Source organism: Crocodylus siamensis, chromosome 2 (assembly GCF_052110815.1).
Source record: "Crocodylus siamensis isolate JL-2025a chromosome 2, ASM5211081v1, whole genome shotgun sequence".
Taxonomy (NCBI): Eukaryota; Metazoa; Chordata; order Crocodylia; family Crocodylidae; genus Crocodylus; species Crocodylus siamensis.
This window is the reverse complement of record NC_143396.1, coordinates 157,527,309-157,543,798: the sequence shown is the minus strand read 5'-3', so window position 1 is coordinate 157,543,798 and position 16,490 is coordinate 157,527,309. Positions and strand designations below refer to the sequence as shown.

The 16,490-nt window shown below is 41.3% G+C and overlaps 1 protein-coding gene and 1 long non-coding RNA gene across 4 annotated transcripts in view; one reads left to right on the top strand and one right to left on the bottom strand.

The window, feature by feature from the left end:
• NFKB1 (nuclear factor kappa B subunit 1) overlaps positions 1-16,490 on the bottom strand; it is an 89,594-nt gene that overhangs the window by 2,079 nt on the left and 71,025 nt on the right. For 2 of the 3 annotated variants that reach the window (XM_090031892.1, XM_090031889.1), the window contains exons 15-23: positions 12,267-12,408; positions 8,830-8,944; positions 7,587-7,788; positions 6,339-6,508; positions 5,364-5,466; positions 3,926-4,050; positions 2,620-2,686; positions 1,759-1,931; positions 1,433-1,610 (exon numbers count right to left, since the gene is read on the bottom strand). In XM_090031892.1, coding sequence (XP_089888018.1) covers positions 1,433-1,610; positions 1,759-1,931; positions 2,620-2,686; positions 3,926-4,050; positions 5,364-5,466; positions 6,339-6,508; positions 7,587-7,788; positions 8,830-8,944; positions 12,267-12,408 — 1,275 coding nt within the window. The remainder of the gene's footprint in view (positions 1-1,432; positions 1,611-1,758; positions 1,932-2,619; positions 2,687-3,925; positions 4,051-5,363; positions 5,467-6,338; positions 6,509-7,586; positions 7,789-8,829; positions 8,945-12,266; positions 12,409-16,490) is intronic. The other variant, XM_090031893.1, reaches the window with a different exon arrangement.
• On the top strand, positions 7,685-16,018 carry LOC149870950 (uncharacterized). Its single transcript, XR_016440159.1, has 3 exons — positions 7,685-7,821; positions 8,523-8,604; positions 14,611-16,018. It is a non-coding gene; the product is annotated as an uncharacterized LOC149870950 (long non-coding RNA).

The window sequence follows — 16,490 nt, the reverse complement described above, 5'->3', positions numbered from 1 at the left end:
TTGTTTTCAGATTGGACCTGGGATGTGGGCTGTTAAACGCTGCTAAGCAGCAAAAGCTCTTTTATTACCAGTGTTGCTAATTAGATTTGTTGCTTTGTTCAAGCGCATGGAGAGAGGTGTGTAGTCTGATATGACCCGACAAGTAAAACTATAGCACTTAAACTAGAAAATGGTTGTAATATGGAAATGAAACTTGCCTATTCCATTTTCTCTCTTAGTGGGTGCATCTACATGAGACACTGACTATACAGTAGCTGAAAAATACTGTACAGTAGTGCATCACAGCACAGTGCTAATGCGCTACTGTGTAGTATTATTAAACGACTGAGCAGTAACATTACCTAAAAGACGTTCAACTAGTGCTACTGCATAGTAATTCTGATTACAGTGCATTTATTTAGTACATGTATTAGCAAGGATTAAATAAATGCACAGTAACTGGAAGTGATGGAAGGAAGTAAAGAAGGAAGTGATGTTTATGACCGTACTAAATAAATTGTAAACAACTTGTACTAGCAGTAAGAACTGTGTAGTAGCATCTCGTGTAGACATGCATAGTGGCCTCTAATACTTGCAAAGTGTCTGGGCTAAGGAGGCAGTGCTGATCGATGAATAGGGCATCAGAAAACCTAGGTTTGCACAGCCACCAAGGTCACAAAACAAGCCAGACAATTCACTTTGTATCTCTGTGGCTGTCTTGTTAAAATGGGGTTATTAGCACTATATTCACCTTCTCTACAGCACTTTTGAGATGTGCAAGTGAGAAGTGCTGTGGCAATGGTGACTATTATTACTGTGTTAAAGCTGCATAGCTTGATATCTTTAGTGAGCAGTTAATGAACGCAGACTGCTTAAATCCACTTCCAACCGTAGGGAGGGAAAAAAAATAGTAAAAGAAAAATTCAGACACATTTTGTATAATCCCAGGGAAGTCTGGACAATGATGTGACAAAATTAATGTTGAACCTTAGGTAGAGAAGACTCACTCATCTCTAATACTTTCCAACTTCTGGTAAGCATAAGTGACCATGATAGATATTGACAAGCATCTACATTTAGAGAAACAATAGTTGTGGTCATGATTCATTGTTATGTGCTATATTTCCATTCCTTCCCTACGCCATTAGGCCTGACCAGTCTAAAATGAGAAATTCCAGCATCTTCCCAGACAGACAGGTGACTGGGGTTGTTCTGCATGCTGACAACTTTTAAGCTGTACTGGCATCACAAGAAAAAAATACTTCAATACAATCTCAGAGGTGGTGCAAGCACCTACTCTGGATACTTTCAAAAAACACTTGGATGCTTATCTTGCTGGGATCATTTGACCCCTTCTGACTTCCTGGCCCTTGGGCAGGGGGCTGGACCCAATGATCTGGCAAGATCCCTTTCAGCCCTAATGTGTATGAAATCTACTGCTATCTATTTTTACCTGTTTGTTGCTTAGTGGATGGAACAAATGGTGATAGTGGTGGAGCCTTGGAGGTAAAGTTCTCCTGGCTGCACTCAGTTAGTGGGACGGATCGCGCTTTCTGAATGATTTCAATTGCTTCTGTGTAACCCATTTGCTTCAAGGCATCGACTAACTCCTTTATTGTACCACCAGAAACCTAAGATAAAACAGAGAGAGAAAATAAATAGCATGATGGAAGACTTGTTGCAAAACAGAGCCTTGGCCTCCATGGAGGAGGAGAACATTCCCCCATAGAACTCTGGGGATCACATGTACTCTTTAGGATATCCTTAAAACTGAATTACCTCATAGTTATCCAGCAGAGTTTTTGATGGTGTGGGACTCAATCTGAAAGCATTATTGAGTATTCCAAGGCCCAGCTTTTGTGCCAGGGTAGACCAGTTTTTGTCTGGATCAGGTACTTCTAATAACTTGTAGAGCTGCATCTTGGAGTCTTCATTCAGCTCTTTCACATCTCCTGGTAAAAGAGACTTAGAAACTAAGTGTATCACAACAAAAAGCTAATCTTTGGTTTACATAATCACAATCCTATTTGCAGCCCAAAGTGACAGTCAACTTTCTGAAAACCAATTAGTTTCTGATGGCATTTTATATACATGCTCTAGAGTGGGAGAAGAGGGGGCAGGGCGCTTTAATTAGAAGAGCTGCTTTAATTAAAGTGCCCGGAGCATCTTGTGCATCAGTGTCCCATGCTGAAAAATGGAGGGGGGGGCACTTTAACTAAAGCTCATTCGATGAGCTTTAATTAAATTGCCCTTGCCACCATTTTTTCAGTGCAGGATATCCTAATACATGTGATGCTGGAGTCTGCTGGAGTGTGGCAATTGTCACACTCCAGCAGATTTGATCAATCAAGTCTGGCTTAAAAAGTGAGTAAATCCTCTGATGGGGAAATGTATTAAGTATTGTGCACACTGCAGCAGAGCTGTGAGCACACAGTACTATGTAGCTTCCTAACTCTAAAGTTAGAATCTTATGCGACTATATAAAGAATTGTGTTCGTTCTATCAATGGCAGCACGTCTGTTACATTACAAACCAGAATGGGCAGTAACTGCCTCCCCTGTGTTTTATACAGTGCCAAGCACCCTGTCAGCACACAATAAATAATTAACAGATGAGCTTTTCCTTTTTTATATACTCAACCTGGTGCTAGTAGATCATCAGAAGCCACGTTTGAGTCATAGGGTTTGCCATTTAATATGTCATACACCTGTGAAGTGGAAAACAAGAAAATCAGTTTTGATATCTAGAGACCTGTTATTTCTTCTACATCAAGTCTGAGTAGTAGTCTCCATTCTGTTTTTAAAGATCAATCAGCTACCCAATCTTTTCGTCTTGTCACAGGCCTTGCAGGACTAAAAGTGCTGCAGAAGACTTGCTTGGCCCAAGCATGAAATGAAGAGAAACCGTCTTTGAGCATGGTCACATGACAAGTGCCAGTGTGTTCTTAGGATGCAGAGGGAAGCCTCTCAATTTGATTGCTTAAAGTTAGGCCCCTGAATCCATACGTTGATTCTTAAACAAGGTAGCACAATTCCTAGCAGTGCTGAGCACTTGCGCTTCCTGGTGGACTGTCTCCACAAAACCAGCCCCTTCACTCAGTTGCAAAAAGATGAATTAAGGAGCCTAACTTTATATAAGCCCATAGCCTCTGCCTTAAGTGACTGCGTCTACATGAGAGCTCATTACTACTGCGCAGTAGTGTCACATGGCATGAAGCATGACATGATGCTACTGCACAGCAGTAACAAGCTACTGCATAATCAGTGTCATCAAAAAGCTGTTCATGGACTCATGGACACAAGCATACACAAGTACTAAATGACTGTGCAGTAACAAGTGCACAGTCAGCATCTCATGTAGATGCAGCCAGTGTATGGGATATGACAATTCACTGTGCACTACAAAAGTCCCCAAACGTGAACCTGTGTTAAAAATCTCCACTGAGATGCCTCAGACAAAGTAGGGACAGATCCTCAGACTGATGTTCTGAAAAGGATCTGGAACAGTTTGGTATATGTGGAAGCCACTAAAATCAACTCTTCTGGGTTTTCTTTTTGAATACTCCAGTGTGACCATGTTATGAATGTGTAAACCACCCGTGTGTGAAGCCCACAATGACACCATGGTAGTCTGCCTCCTTTCAGCAGCTACTGGGAATCTAAGGTTCCTTGTGAGACAGTGCTCTTAAATATAAATAAAATTGTAGTTTGTGGATCCCAGTTGCAGAAGGAGCTGCTGCAAGAACTAAGATACGTATTGAACACCAAACAAGCTAGGCACAGTACCTTGGATTTTCATAATGAACAAGTTTCAAGTTTTTCAATTAAAGTGACCACTGATGGTGAGTGGCATGTGTCTTATCACATACTTTAGTCTTCACATTAAACTAAAAACAAGGAATCCCTGTATTTGTTAAAATAATTGACAAGTGGACCAGATCACTTGCCTCCCAGCTGGTGGCCATGTCCAAAGGTGTCGTTCCAGGTACAATTCCTTCATCTTCATCATCATTGCCTTTCACATCCTCTGGATCAAACAATGGTTCAAAGTTCTCAACATGAGGATCTGCACCTGGAAAGTCATGGCACAGTTGTTAAAAGTATCTTTTGAAAGATGGAATGATCCATCTGAATGGAAAATTGTCACCACAGGTCTGTGTGTAAAGACATTAGTATGGTTTCAGTTGAAGACAAATTGTTTAGTTAAATTTTCAACATTTCTATACTGGTATATTAGTTGGGATCCTGCTGGGGATAAAGTTACAAGTTCAGGTAAATATCTAGAAGGGAAGATGCTTCTTCAAACCACCAGGTGGCTCAACTTTTATTTACTTTATGAAGAAAATGAATGAATTACAAAGGCTTAGAACTTCAGTTTTTCAACAGAGCTTAAAATGCATGTTCTAAGATTTAGATAGCAAATGTACTATTTCTTACACTATTGATGAAAGGATATAAATCATATACTCATCCCACATAGCAGCATTTTTCACCTTGTTAAGCAAATACCAACTAAAAAAGGAGCCTTGCAAGAGCTCGGTAGAGGTGTGCAGTATTATACTGAAAGAAAATTAGCAGCAGGAAGGCAAAATATTTAACCTAAGACCCCAAAGGAAGTAAGTCACATGCATAAAAGAACTGAAGTTTGGAAGCTCCTGTCATCTGATCCTGTGCTCAGATCACACAAAACGGGGGCTTTCCTGTTTTTAATCAGACAAAAAAAAGAATAATGCTAGGTAGTGAGTATTGTTAAAAGAATATGCACTGCAGAGGGAGGTATGAGTTTTTATTCATCTGTAACACTGGCCTAAATAGAGAACTGAGGCATGGCACAGAGAAAGGTGTGACCCTGGTAAGCTGATACTTTATCCTGACAGCTGTGAAAATTAAATTAATTAATCTCCACCAGTATTCCCCCAGAGCATGGAGAGAGGTGTAGGGGATAAAAGAAGGTATGAGCTTGGAGTGATTTTCCTTTATGGTTTTAAAACATTTCAAAAACAAAGCAATGCAACATTAAGTCATTTTGGGAGAAACTTCTTTAGATACAAGAACCAATAACGATAAGAGGTCAGAAGTTCACAAAAGATTAATTGCTTGCAAGATTATAAACACATTTTCTGTTGTAAATGCCAGTATGACCATTATGTATCCAGCAGGTGGAGCTAAGGAGCCTTTGGTCAACAGTAATTCCTCCTTCCTAAAAAGAATTTGTAACCCCGGGACACCTCAGATGTCTACTGCCTGAAAGGTCAGGAGAGCTGCTCGTAATTTAATCTATCACGCACATCAGAGAATGCCCCAAACTTCAGATCTAAATTCACAGTTAACAGTAAGTGACGCTGACTGAAAGAAAACTGCCCTCTTAAAAAAGACACATCATACCTGCTGCTTTGAGAAGAGCTGTCAGTTTTGTGGAGCCCCTTCCAGCTGCTATATGGAGTGGAGTGGTTCCATCATATGTAGTGCTGTCAACATATGCGTCACCCTGAAATTTAATGAGACACAAAAAATGAGAAAAATAATATGCGTATCTTTTTATAAGAGTTTGCCCCTCTTGTCTACATAAATGCTATAACAATTCAAATGAAGCCCAGTCTGTCCTCTGCACAGAACACCTAAACCCAGGACAAAAGGAACTGGAAACATCTTTGTTAGCTTTGTACACATTAAATCATGTTTGTATGTTCCTACATTAACGAGATGCCCAGTATAAAAACATCGGTTAGATGAGTAGTATGAGAACCTGTGCTTTCAATCCAGTGTTCTACAGCCATCTGCTTATTCTGAGGTCCAAACCACTCCAGTTAGAGTTCTACTTTTGCTTTCAATGGAAGCATGAGAGTACATTAGTGTATATGGAGTACAATAATGTATATGCACATACACATTATATATATATCCAAATATACCCCGAAGCCACATGTATAATCGTGTGTAAAGCTAAAACATCTTGTTCCTACAATGAAGTATAAGCGCAGACACACACACACACACAGATGCATATTATGTGCATGTGTGTATAACTTGTCTACATATGCTCTGATTCTGCAAAACTGATTTTCTTAACTTTGCACATAAGCAGTCACATTAGAAGTTAAGCATATGCCTGCAGTTTCAAGGCCATAGGCTATAAAAACAGGACTGCAGAGAGCATACTGTATTAATATTATTTGTTCAGCACTGATAACGTGTGTGCTGGCTCTTACACAAGCAAAGCAACTACACAAATAGTCAATAACCTTCTAATTTTGCTCTATTTAAGCACTTACAAATTTCAAAGCCTTTTTAAATTGGAAAAAGAAATGAACCAGGGAGGAAAAAAGCCCATACCCCCAAAGCTATCTTCATAGCACTTACCTCAAGCAGAAGGCAGCCTGCCAAAGAGATGTTCTCTTGTTCAACAGCCAGATGCAATGCAGTTCGTCCAGATTTTTGTTCCTGAGCATTGATGTCAGCTCCAGCAGCGATCAGCAGCCTGAGGCAAGACATGCTATTTGCTAGCACTGCCATGTGAATTGCATTGAGACCTACAGCACAAGACATGAAAACTGACAAATGTGGAAATGGTGTGGTAAAAAGTTTATAAAAGCTACATTTGCAGAACTGCAGAAAATTACTGAATTTACTGTAGCTATCTCATGAGGTATTTTTGTGTTTTTCTGTACAGTTGTCTGTGTAAACTCCAGTGGGGTATGGTTTTAAAAGTCCATACATTTGGAACAGGTGCATTAAGGGTGAGATTTCAAAGGCATGAATGGTCTATATAGGTCATCCTAACAAATGATAACGAAATTATGGTACCACACTATATTAATGTACAGGCCAAGTGCTGCATTCTTCTAGATTAATTGGTACACTTCCATATCTTTTCCCCTATAAAGTCATGCTGCCTTATTTGAGACAGGTGCAGCTGAACTCATGGTGATAAGAAAAAAAATCCTTTTATATTTTAGATGCCTCTAAAACTGACCTAAAATAGCTGTTTTAATTCACGACGTTTTTAGCTTTGATACTTCACATCTTCTAAGAGAGAAATGTTAGATACAAATAAATTGCAACATAGAAGAATTGGGGAATCTTGGCTTTCCAGGCATTCAAAGGCTCAAGTTTCTAGTTCCGTTTGGTCACAACATAACAAACATTATATTGGTCTCTGGTACAGGAATGATTATTGGCCATCTGTTCCTCAAGCTACTGTAACTGCTTGGGGAGCAGAGGGAATTTCCTTCAAGGGAAAAAAAAAACAACATATCCTTAATGGGATTTTTTGCAATAATGGCTGACAGTACACAGAAGTAGTAGTAGTAGTAGTGAAATAGCCAAATTAAATTAAGAACTACAAGTTAAATGCAATTAAAATTAAACTGCAATTTATCATGCAGACATCACCATTACACAAGTGGCATACAAATTATGAATCTAGATATTTATTATTTTCTCTCTTGTGCATGTATGTGAAAGCAAGAGGGGACAGACTGTGAATACTGGAGATCACTATAAAAGGCAGAAGTACAAATTTTGTATTAATCTTTTTAACATATATTGTAAATGACCAATATGTTCGTCCAATGCATAATACGGAAAGTGGCCCTGGTCTTTCTGTACCTTCCCCCTCTGAAAGGTTGATCATCAGAGAGGTTTTCTTGTGCTTAAGGAGTATGTCCAAAATTTTGTCATCTCCCTCCTGGGCTGCTAAATGCAAGACGGAGTTCCCATGTCGATCCAGAGAACTGACATCAGCCCCAGCCTTCAGCAGATCTTCCACCACATCCGCCTGCTTTGTGATAACTGCCAAGTGCAAGGGGGTCTGGAAGAGGCAAAAGGAAATGACCACAGGAAGGTGAGCAACGGACATGTTTCAACAGAAGTCTCTTAATAAGATTACTTCCTGAGTTTCAAATGTGTTTTTTTTTCTTTTCCCAGAAAAAGGTTCTATGCTACTGAAGTGTTAGATGCACACTAGTATGCCTTTTTCTTCTATTGAATTGTTAAGAATACTTATAGAGGAAATAAAAGTTTTGCAGCCTAATGTCAGCATTAGAGTAAGGGCCTGATCCTGCTTTCCCCGTGTCCCTGAAGCTCCTACTGAGGTGACTGGATGAGCAAGGACTTGGCGAGAAAGGGACAAAGACAATCTCACGTGTCCATGCTGAACAGCTGTGCTGGACCTTAGGGATCTGTAGAGCATTGAGGTTTGAGGAAATGGATTTCTTTGGCTGTTCCCAATTACCATGTAACCAGTCCCCCTGCTTGTCCATGCCTTTCTACCCATGGGCCTTATTCCATGCCATGCAGGGAGCATGCAATTTTTGGAGCTTACTTTACTCCTGCCCCTTCCCTTCAGTAACTGTAACACTCCAGTTACTCCCCAAGAATCCTCCACAGCCCTGAGTTTAAGAGCCAACATCGACCACAGTCCTTAAAATATGAGGCAAGGTAAATACAACTTTGTGTTCTCAAAACTGAGGAAGTGCGGAAGAACAGAGCCTTTATACACGTCTTCTCTACCCAACTGACATAAACTGCGTTTTTTCATTTCAGTGATAAGGGTGTCAGATACCACAGAGTGTGGTTTTAGTGGTGTCTAAAGAAAGACGGTATGCTGCAATCTATCTTCCAGTGGGTAAGTAAATATTATTCTGATGGACCTTTTTCACAAAATATATTAGATTTTAATATAATGATATGATTCTATGATATGATTCTATGATTTCTTCTGTAAGCCTTCATAGTGTGAGGAAAATCAGATCCCCAAGAACCAAAATCACCTAAAAATATACAGTTCATGCTACAACATTACACTTACCAGATAATCATCAACATCAACCAGACTAGCATAACAGCATACCTGATAAAGATCATTTCTCATATTGATGATGTCATCAGAATTCAAATCCTGCATCACTTCTAAGAGGTTTCGCACCAGCTCGGCATGAAGGTGGATAATTGCTAAATGAAGTACACTGAAAAAGATAAATCACTTAAAATATTTGGGAAGGGATTTATTCAGTGCATGCTGACACTTGAGAGTGTTTTCCCTCCAAATTATCATGACGGCTGGGCTCCAAATGCACAACATGCAACAGCAATAAAGAGAAAAATGTTGTACAGTAAAGGTCATCTTCCCAGCCCTCTCTGAACTTTTCAGTAAAATTCAGTCCATTTTCATTTAAAATTAGTAGAGAACCAATAGGAGGGGAATAGGCTGGCATAAGAGTAGCTCCTACTTTAAATCTAACTCCAAGCTTTGGATAAGAGGAACCTATCTGCAAATGTTAAAATGCCTGGAATTTTTTAGACGCATGAGGAACATGAAAATGTTCATACTTTCAGAACCTGTATTCAAAATTTCCACAAGACTGTAATTAATGCAGAGTTTCCCTTGGGGATTTCCCCAACTTTGTGGGGGTTTTTCTTTACTTCCTTTTCATAAAGGTGACTAAGGAGCAGAGGATTCAGAGAGTTAGATACAGATGTAATGCCAAAGGGAAAAACCTGCTTCAGCTGTGTAAGCAACCACATGTGATACTTCTCTGGGTTACCCATACATTTCACTATTCAGTTAAAAAAGTGTTACACAAAGCCCCAGCTCCTAGAGCCATGTGAATACATGTCAAAATCTCAACTTTCATTTTAAAAAGTCTCAGCCTCATGGTTCATAGGAAAGTAGAGCTGGAAGGAACTTCACAAGATCATCTATTCCAACCCCCTGCTGAAGGCAGGAGTATCCCTGACTAAGCTATCCTAGCCAAGTATCTAACCTGCTCTTGACAACCTCCAAGGATGGAGATTTCGCATGTTCTCTAAGTAGCCTGTATCAACTCTACAGGTAACAGACCTGACCTTCATAGTCAGAAAGTTCCTCTTAAACTCCAATCTGAATTTCCTCTGCTGAAGTTTGAAGCCACTGCTCCTAGTCCTGTCCCCTATGGCCACAGAGAAAAGCCTCTCTCTGTCCTCTCTGTAATCACCCTTCAGGTATCCGAACATTGTTATCAACCTGCCTCCAAGCCCCTCAGTCTCCTCTGTTTCAAACTCGATAACCCTAATTCTTCTAGCTTTTTTTTGTTCTTAATTCATACTTTGAAGGCCCATAATAATTTCTTGTTGCTCTGTGCTGGATGCTTTCCAAACTATCCACATCCTTCTTGAAACATGGGGCTCCAGACTTGACATGGCACCCCAGGTGAGGCCTCACCAGTGCTGAAGAATCACTTCCCTTGTTTTACAAGTGACACTCCTGTTAATACAACCCGGAATGCTATTGGCATTTTTTTTGCAGTAAGAGTACGTTGTTGGCTTATATTCAGCTTATAGCCCACTAGAACCCAGAGGTCCTTCTTTACAGTAATGCAGTCTAGCCAATCATTCCCTAGCCTGTATTTGTGCATGCCATTATGCCATCCCAAGTGCAGGATTTTGCACTAATTCTTGTTGAATCTCTTTTGATTGACTGTGGACTACTCCAGTCTCTTCAGGTTATTTTGGATCCTAGCCCTACCCTCCAGCGTCCACAACTCCACCTAACCCAGCATCATCCACAAATTTGCCAAGCATGCACTCAATACCATCATCCAAATCCACCTTACAGTACTTGTATCTAGTCTGTACTTCCTCAGCTTGTTAATGAGTGTCACAAGAAACACTGTCAAAAGCCTTGCTAAAGCAGAAGAATCTGCTCTCCTCCTATTCATAGAGTCTGTCATCTTATCCTAGAAGGAAATCAGGTTGGTCAGCAGAAGCTGCTCTTTTTCAATCTATGCTGGTTGTTCCTGATTACTATGGTCTCCTCTAGATGCTTCACAATAGATTCCTTGAGGACCTGCTCCATGTTCTTCCCAGGTATCAAGGTCAGGCTCGACTGGTCTTTAATTCCCCAAATCTTCCTCCTTCCTTTTCTTAAAGATGGGCAATTACATTTTGCTTTTTTCCAATCATCCAGGACCTCACTTAATGTCCAAAAATTATCAGTGGCTTCAGATTATAACCATAAATTATAATCTCTTGCCATCTTTCAAAAACACCTCACAGAAAATATACTATTCCCTTATGTCTAGAACTGCTAAATTACAGTAGCCACGCAATGGATGCGCTTCATGGACTCATTTCTGCCTGTATTCTATCCAAACTTGAACTAATCAAGGCATTAACCACTCAGAACTAGCAAGCCACAAAATAACCTCATTTAAGTCTTTTAGTACCATAGGGAGCATCACATCTACCCTGCCCACTTGAAAGCATTTAGCTTCTAAGTAATCCTTACCCCATTCTTCTATTTCTCTAGGCTGTTTGTGTCCTTCACTACCTTTGCTACCAAGAGTACTCACCACCCTCTAGTTGCTGCCCCTATTTGTGAATGAAGTTAAAAAAAAAAAGAGGCATTAAATACTTCAGTCTTCCCTGCATCATCTATAACTAGACTGCCTACCACATTTCATAAGGGCTTCTCTGGTCTCCCTCTCACTAGTTCAATCTTAGGATTTCAGGGGGTCTGACACTACATTTGAATGCTGGGAGTCAGCAATTCTAGGCTGCTTCCTCCATTTTTCTAGCATTGGCCACCTCGGTCCCTTCTTAGTCTCACCATTGTTACATAAGCGCTTGCCTTGTTTGTAGTTCTTGCGATCTGGAACTGCTATCTTGTACCATTCTACCACTGACTATTTTCAAATCTCAGCTTAAAGCATGCTGTTTCTCATTTGCTTTTTATTCTCTATTTGTCTTTCCAATTGCTAAAATTTTACTTTACATCTGTACTTAACTTAGTCAAGATTTAACACACGTGCATTTCATGAAAGATCCAACAGTTCACTAATTCCTTAAACAAGCTGATAAAGCTAGTAGTTGTTACAGAAAATCTAAGAATCAGTGTGAGATGGAACGACACAAAGGCTTTTATAGTCTCAAGAGAACTATACTTATCCAGTATAATGGCCCTTCTTGAAGACCAGTAATGCATTTGTGACAGACTCTTACTTTTTATCTCAAAGCCAAAATACATTAATACATTTACCAGACCTGAACAAAACTGTTATGATACTTCTTCTAGACTGTGAGTTCTGCTTTGTACAACACCTTTTTCAAGAGAATGGGGAACCGCTGCCCCCAAGAGCAAAGTAATTTGAAGCATATATATCAACTAAAGGCTCAAAAAGGCACTGGGCTGAAAGCTTGTACAGTTATGATCCCTGACTGACCCCATAAGCTGATATGTAGAATGAGCTGACAGTGCTCTTGGGCCTTCAGGGACAAAATAAATTTAAGCCTCAGGCAGTAGCTACTTACTTGTCACCATTATCATCTTGGACAGCAGTCAGATGACGTTGAACAGCTAATAACATCTTCACATCTCCAGTTATGGCATAGTCAAAAAGAGCATTGGCATGACGTTTAGCGAGCTCCATGGCCTTCCCCAGGAACAGTCCATCTGCAACACAAATGATCATGTTCATTATATAACTACAAATTATCTCTGTGCAATGAGCAGAAACATCATAAGAAGTATGGTGGCTAACAGGCTGGCACCAAAAACATCTCCTGTTGGCAGATGTTAGTCTTGCCAGGTGAATATTAATTAATACACTATTCAGCACCTTTTACAGACTCACTGAGGCTCATAGCTAATTCACTGGTTTGTCCAGATAGAAAGAATGGTTTTTAGAAAAAGAAAGTGGAGTGTCAGCTAAGTACTCAGTGGGTGCATCTACATGAGATGCCATAGTGCAGTAGCAATGACATATTGTGCCGTAACTTGTTGCTATAGTGATGTAGTGTCTCTGAGCATAAACCATGATGGTCATGCTATTTCATAGCAGTAACAAACTAGCATGCAGTAGCTCATTGCTACTGCATGGTAGCATCTAAAAATAACCATGTGGGGATGGTACTGCGCAGTAATGGTGGTTACACTTGGTTAAGCAAGTACTAAATGACTGCGCAGTAACAACAGTGCAGTCCACCACCAGTAGGGAGGAAACCTAGGAGCAATCCAAGTTAGATCCATAGATGTTTGGGTCAGAAGGGACCCTCAACAGATCATCGAATCTGACCCTCTGCCTGGGCAGGAAAGGATGACCCCAGCCAGATGCCTATCCAGCCTTCTCTTAAAGGCCCCCAAGGTAGCGGAGAGTATCACCTCCCTTGGAAGCCCGTTCCAAATTTTGGCCACCCTTACCATGAAAAAGTTCTTCCTAATGTGTCGCTTAAATCTGCTCTCTGTCAGTTTGTGATCATTGTTCCTTGTGACCCAAAGAGGTGCCCTGGTGAACAGAGCATCTCTGATACCTTGTTGGGGAGAGGTTTTGAGCTACAGTCTGATAATGAAGCAAAATCCCAGGAAAAGCATAAATCTGGATTATGTATAGTACCAGACCATGTTTGAGAATGGCTGGGTAGGGAGCCCACTTCCAGAACTTTCACAATAATGCTTTAAGTTTCTAGTTTCTTTATTCACAAGCTAAGCAACCTATAAACACATCAACAAACTCATCCAAAATCAGGGGTGTTAAACTCATCTGGTTCTGTGGGTCAGATGAGTAGTATGGTATTGTTCTATGGGCCAGATGAATGGTGCAGAACTGGCCCCATGGGTTGGATTTGGCCCATGAAACCTCCCCCACCCCCTGGCCCTTCTAGTCTGAGACCTGTCAGAAAAAAGGTCTGGAATCTTGGCTGCTTGGCTATGGCCATGGGAACAAGCCATGGCATGGGGCTCCTTCCCAAGGTGTTGCTGGTGCTCCATCACCATAGTTCTTGACAGGATGCTTGGCTCCAGCCACAGAAGGTCCTGCTCCTCACCTCTCCCAAAGCTGCATGTTTGACACCCCTGCTGTAAGTATCTTACAAATAAGGAAACTGAGTACAGGGGGCTTAAGTGTTAAGTCAGATACAATCTGTGCCAGAGCTATGGAATACAGCCTGGGTCTTAAATTTCTCATCTTTGACCTGAACCATAAGTTATAATCTCTCCCCATTCTTCACAAACAACTCACAGTAAATATATTGTTCCCTTATGTCTAGAACTGCTAAATTACAGTAGCCACGCAATGGATGCGCTTTGTGGACAAAGTTCTGCCTGTATTCTTTCCAAACCTGAACTAATCAAGGCATTAACCACTCAGAACTAGCAAACCACAATTTCTTCCCTTGCCCTCTGGGTACCACAGGCTCTCTCAAAACCAAGCAATTATCCATTGTAGGCTTCAACAGTGTAATCCTGTTACTGTCTGGCCTTGATTTCACAAACTGTTCTTTGTAGCATTGTTCAAAGAAACCATAACATAGCACATGACATAACATGTCCTCCTCTATCCCAAACCAAAAAGCAAACATTCCTCATGAAAGAGATGCATATGTTACATGTGGTCAGAGAAGCATATTCCTTATCAGAGGGGTGGCAATGCACAGATGCACCCCCACTTTGACTCCTGAGAACCATTCAGCAGTTATGCCAAGGGAGCCTGATGTGCCCTGGACAATGGACTGGGCTGGTAAAAGGGGAGTCGGGAAGGCAGCTGCAGAGATTTAAAGGGGAAGGGTAAGCTCCGGGAACCCCAGCAAGGCTCCTAGTGTTCGGGGTATATGCTGCTCCTGGAAAAAGTCCCACCCTCTCTTCCCTGCTCCCCTGCAGGTGGCCAGTGCTGCTGCTGCAATGAGGGAACAAACTACCCACTCTGAAGCCAGCAGGGAATAGGTGAAGCAACACGGAGTCCTGAGACTGCTCTTCTGCAGGCATGGCCAGCTGGGATCCACCCTGCATCTGTGCACAGGACAGCAGCAGTGCAAGTACTGTCTTGCCTTTAAAGGCAGTACTTTAAGTTGTCCCAGGACCTTGCATCTCTTCAGCTTTCTTTGCTATATTCCTGCAATACTTGTTACAGTCCCACACCTTATAGATCGTAGCCAGTTGTTATTTACTGTTCTTCAGACAAGGATTTTTTTATGGTACCTTTTTTTGGACCAGCTGCATAGTTGGTAGGGCTGTGTGAAGCTTCGATCCCTGATTCAATTCAGTGGAGATTTGGCCTGATTCAGCGGCCAAATCTCCAAATCCGAATCGAATCAGAAGACCCTTTAATCTCTCCTAGTCAAATTGGATCAGAACCCTTTGAATCCATTCAGAGAGATTTGGAAAGATTCCGCGATTTGGACATAGACACAGCTTTAAATGTTTTTTCTACATACCTCAAGATACCAGGTGGCTTGTGAATGCTGAGATAGTGGGGTGGATAGAACGTGCTCAACAGCAGACCTGGAAGTGGACCAGAAGCACGTCTGGTCCACTTTCAGGTTTGCTGGGCCTCCCTGCGTCCCTCCGGCTTGGTGATTGGTGCCTCCTGGATCTGGGGGGCCACCCGGGGTCCCTCCACGGCTGATTGCTGAGCTGGGAGGATGCAGGGGGCTCACCTGCATGCTCCCCAGCAGACCCAGAAGTGGATGGGATGTACTTTCCACTTCTGGGCTTGCCGGCAAGCATTCAGGGCCCCCCCACTGCGCTCCTGTGGGATGCTCCATCTGCCCCAGCATTGCAGCCACACCTGGTACTTCAAGGTACGTAGAAAAAACATTTAAAGCTGTCTCTATAGCCGAATCACTGATTCTCCAAATCAGCATCGAATCTTCAGATTCAGATTTGGCCGAATCAAATTGGGGACAGTGATCTGAATCAACAAATCAAATCACTGTCCTCGATTCAGGCTGAATCCGAATCGAATACATGCTCTTGTCCAACAGCTCTCCCAACTTTACAGCTGGTCCAATCAATGAGATCACAAAAAAATCTTTGCTAGATCCCTAAACCTTGGCTTGGTTTAACAATGGGTGAAAAGTATCTTAATGGACTGGCTGTGTTGTGGGAATAACTTAAGTGAAACATTGGATGCACTTCAAGATGCTCAAGGTGGCTACATTTTATTTTATGAATCTTAATATAATGTATACATTTAATTTTTATGACTTGATTATTATTTGCCTAGTTTGTTGTGTTTTTATACTTATAGTATAGCAAACCAATGCATATTCCAATAAAGTTATATTTGTTTTTGCTTCAATTTTAAACTGAATAATATAACCGTGGGCCCCTAGAATATTACTAAACCTTCTAGTTTCTTTTTACCAGGAGGAAAGTGTATTATTGTCAGGAACCCTGTTATATTTCGGGGTTCACAGCACATCATTGTTTTCTAGCATTACTGTACTGATATGGCATGTGTGGTCTTATTGGAAATCCTGTGTTATGCTGTACCAGTGCTATTGTATGGATTATATTATGCTGGCTATGTATATTTTTTATGGTTTGGGATATGGTTTAGCCAGGGAACTTAGGAAGTGGGCAAGCAGAACTGACAATTATTTCTTGCCCTTGTGTTCTAGGGCCAGGCCAGTTGCCACTAACAACAGCAGACAGAAGGGACCACGGGTAGGATTGGCACCTCTGCACATTGTCGCCCTATGATAGGGGCAGACTCTACAATAGAAATGGCATCTGGGAGTAATGGCCCTTGAGCTGAA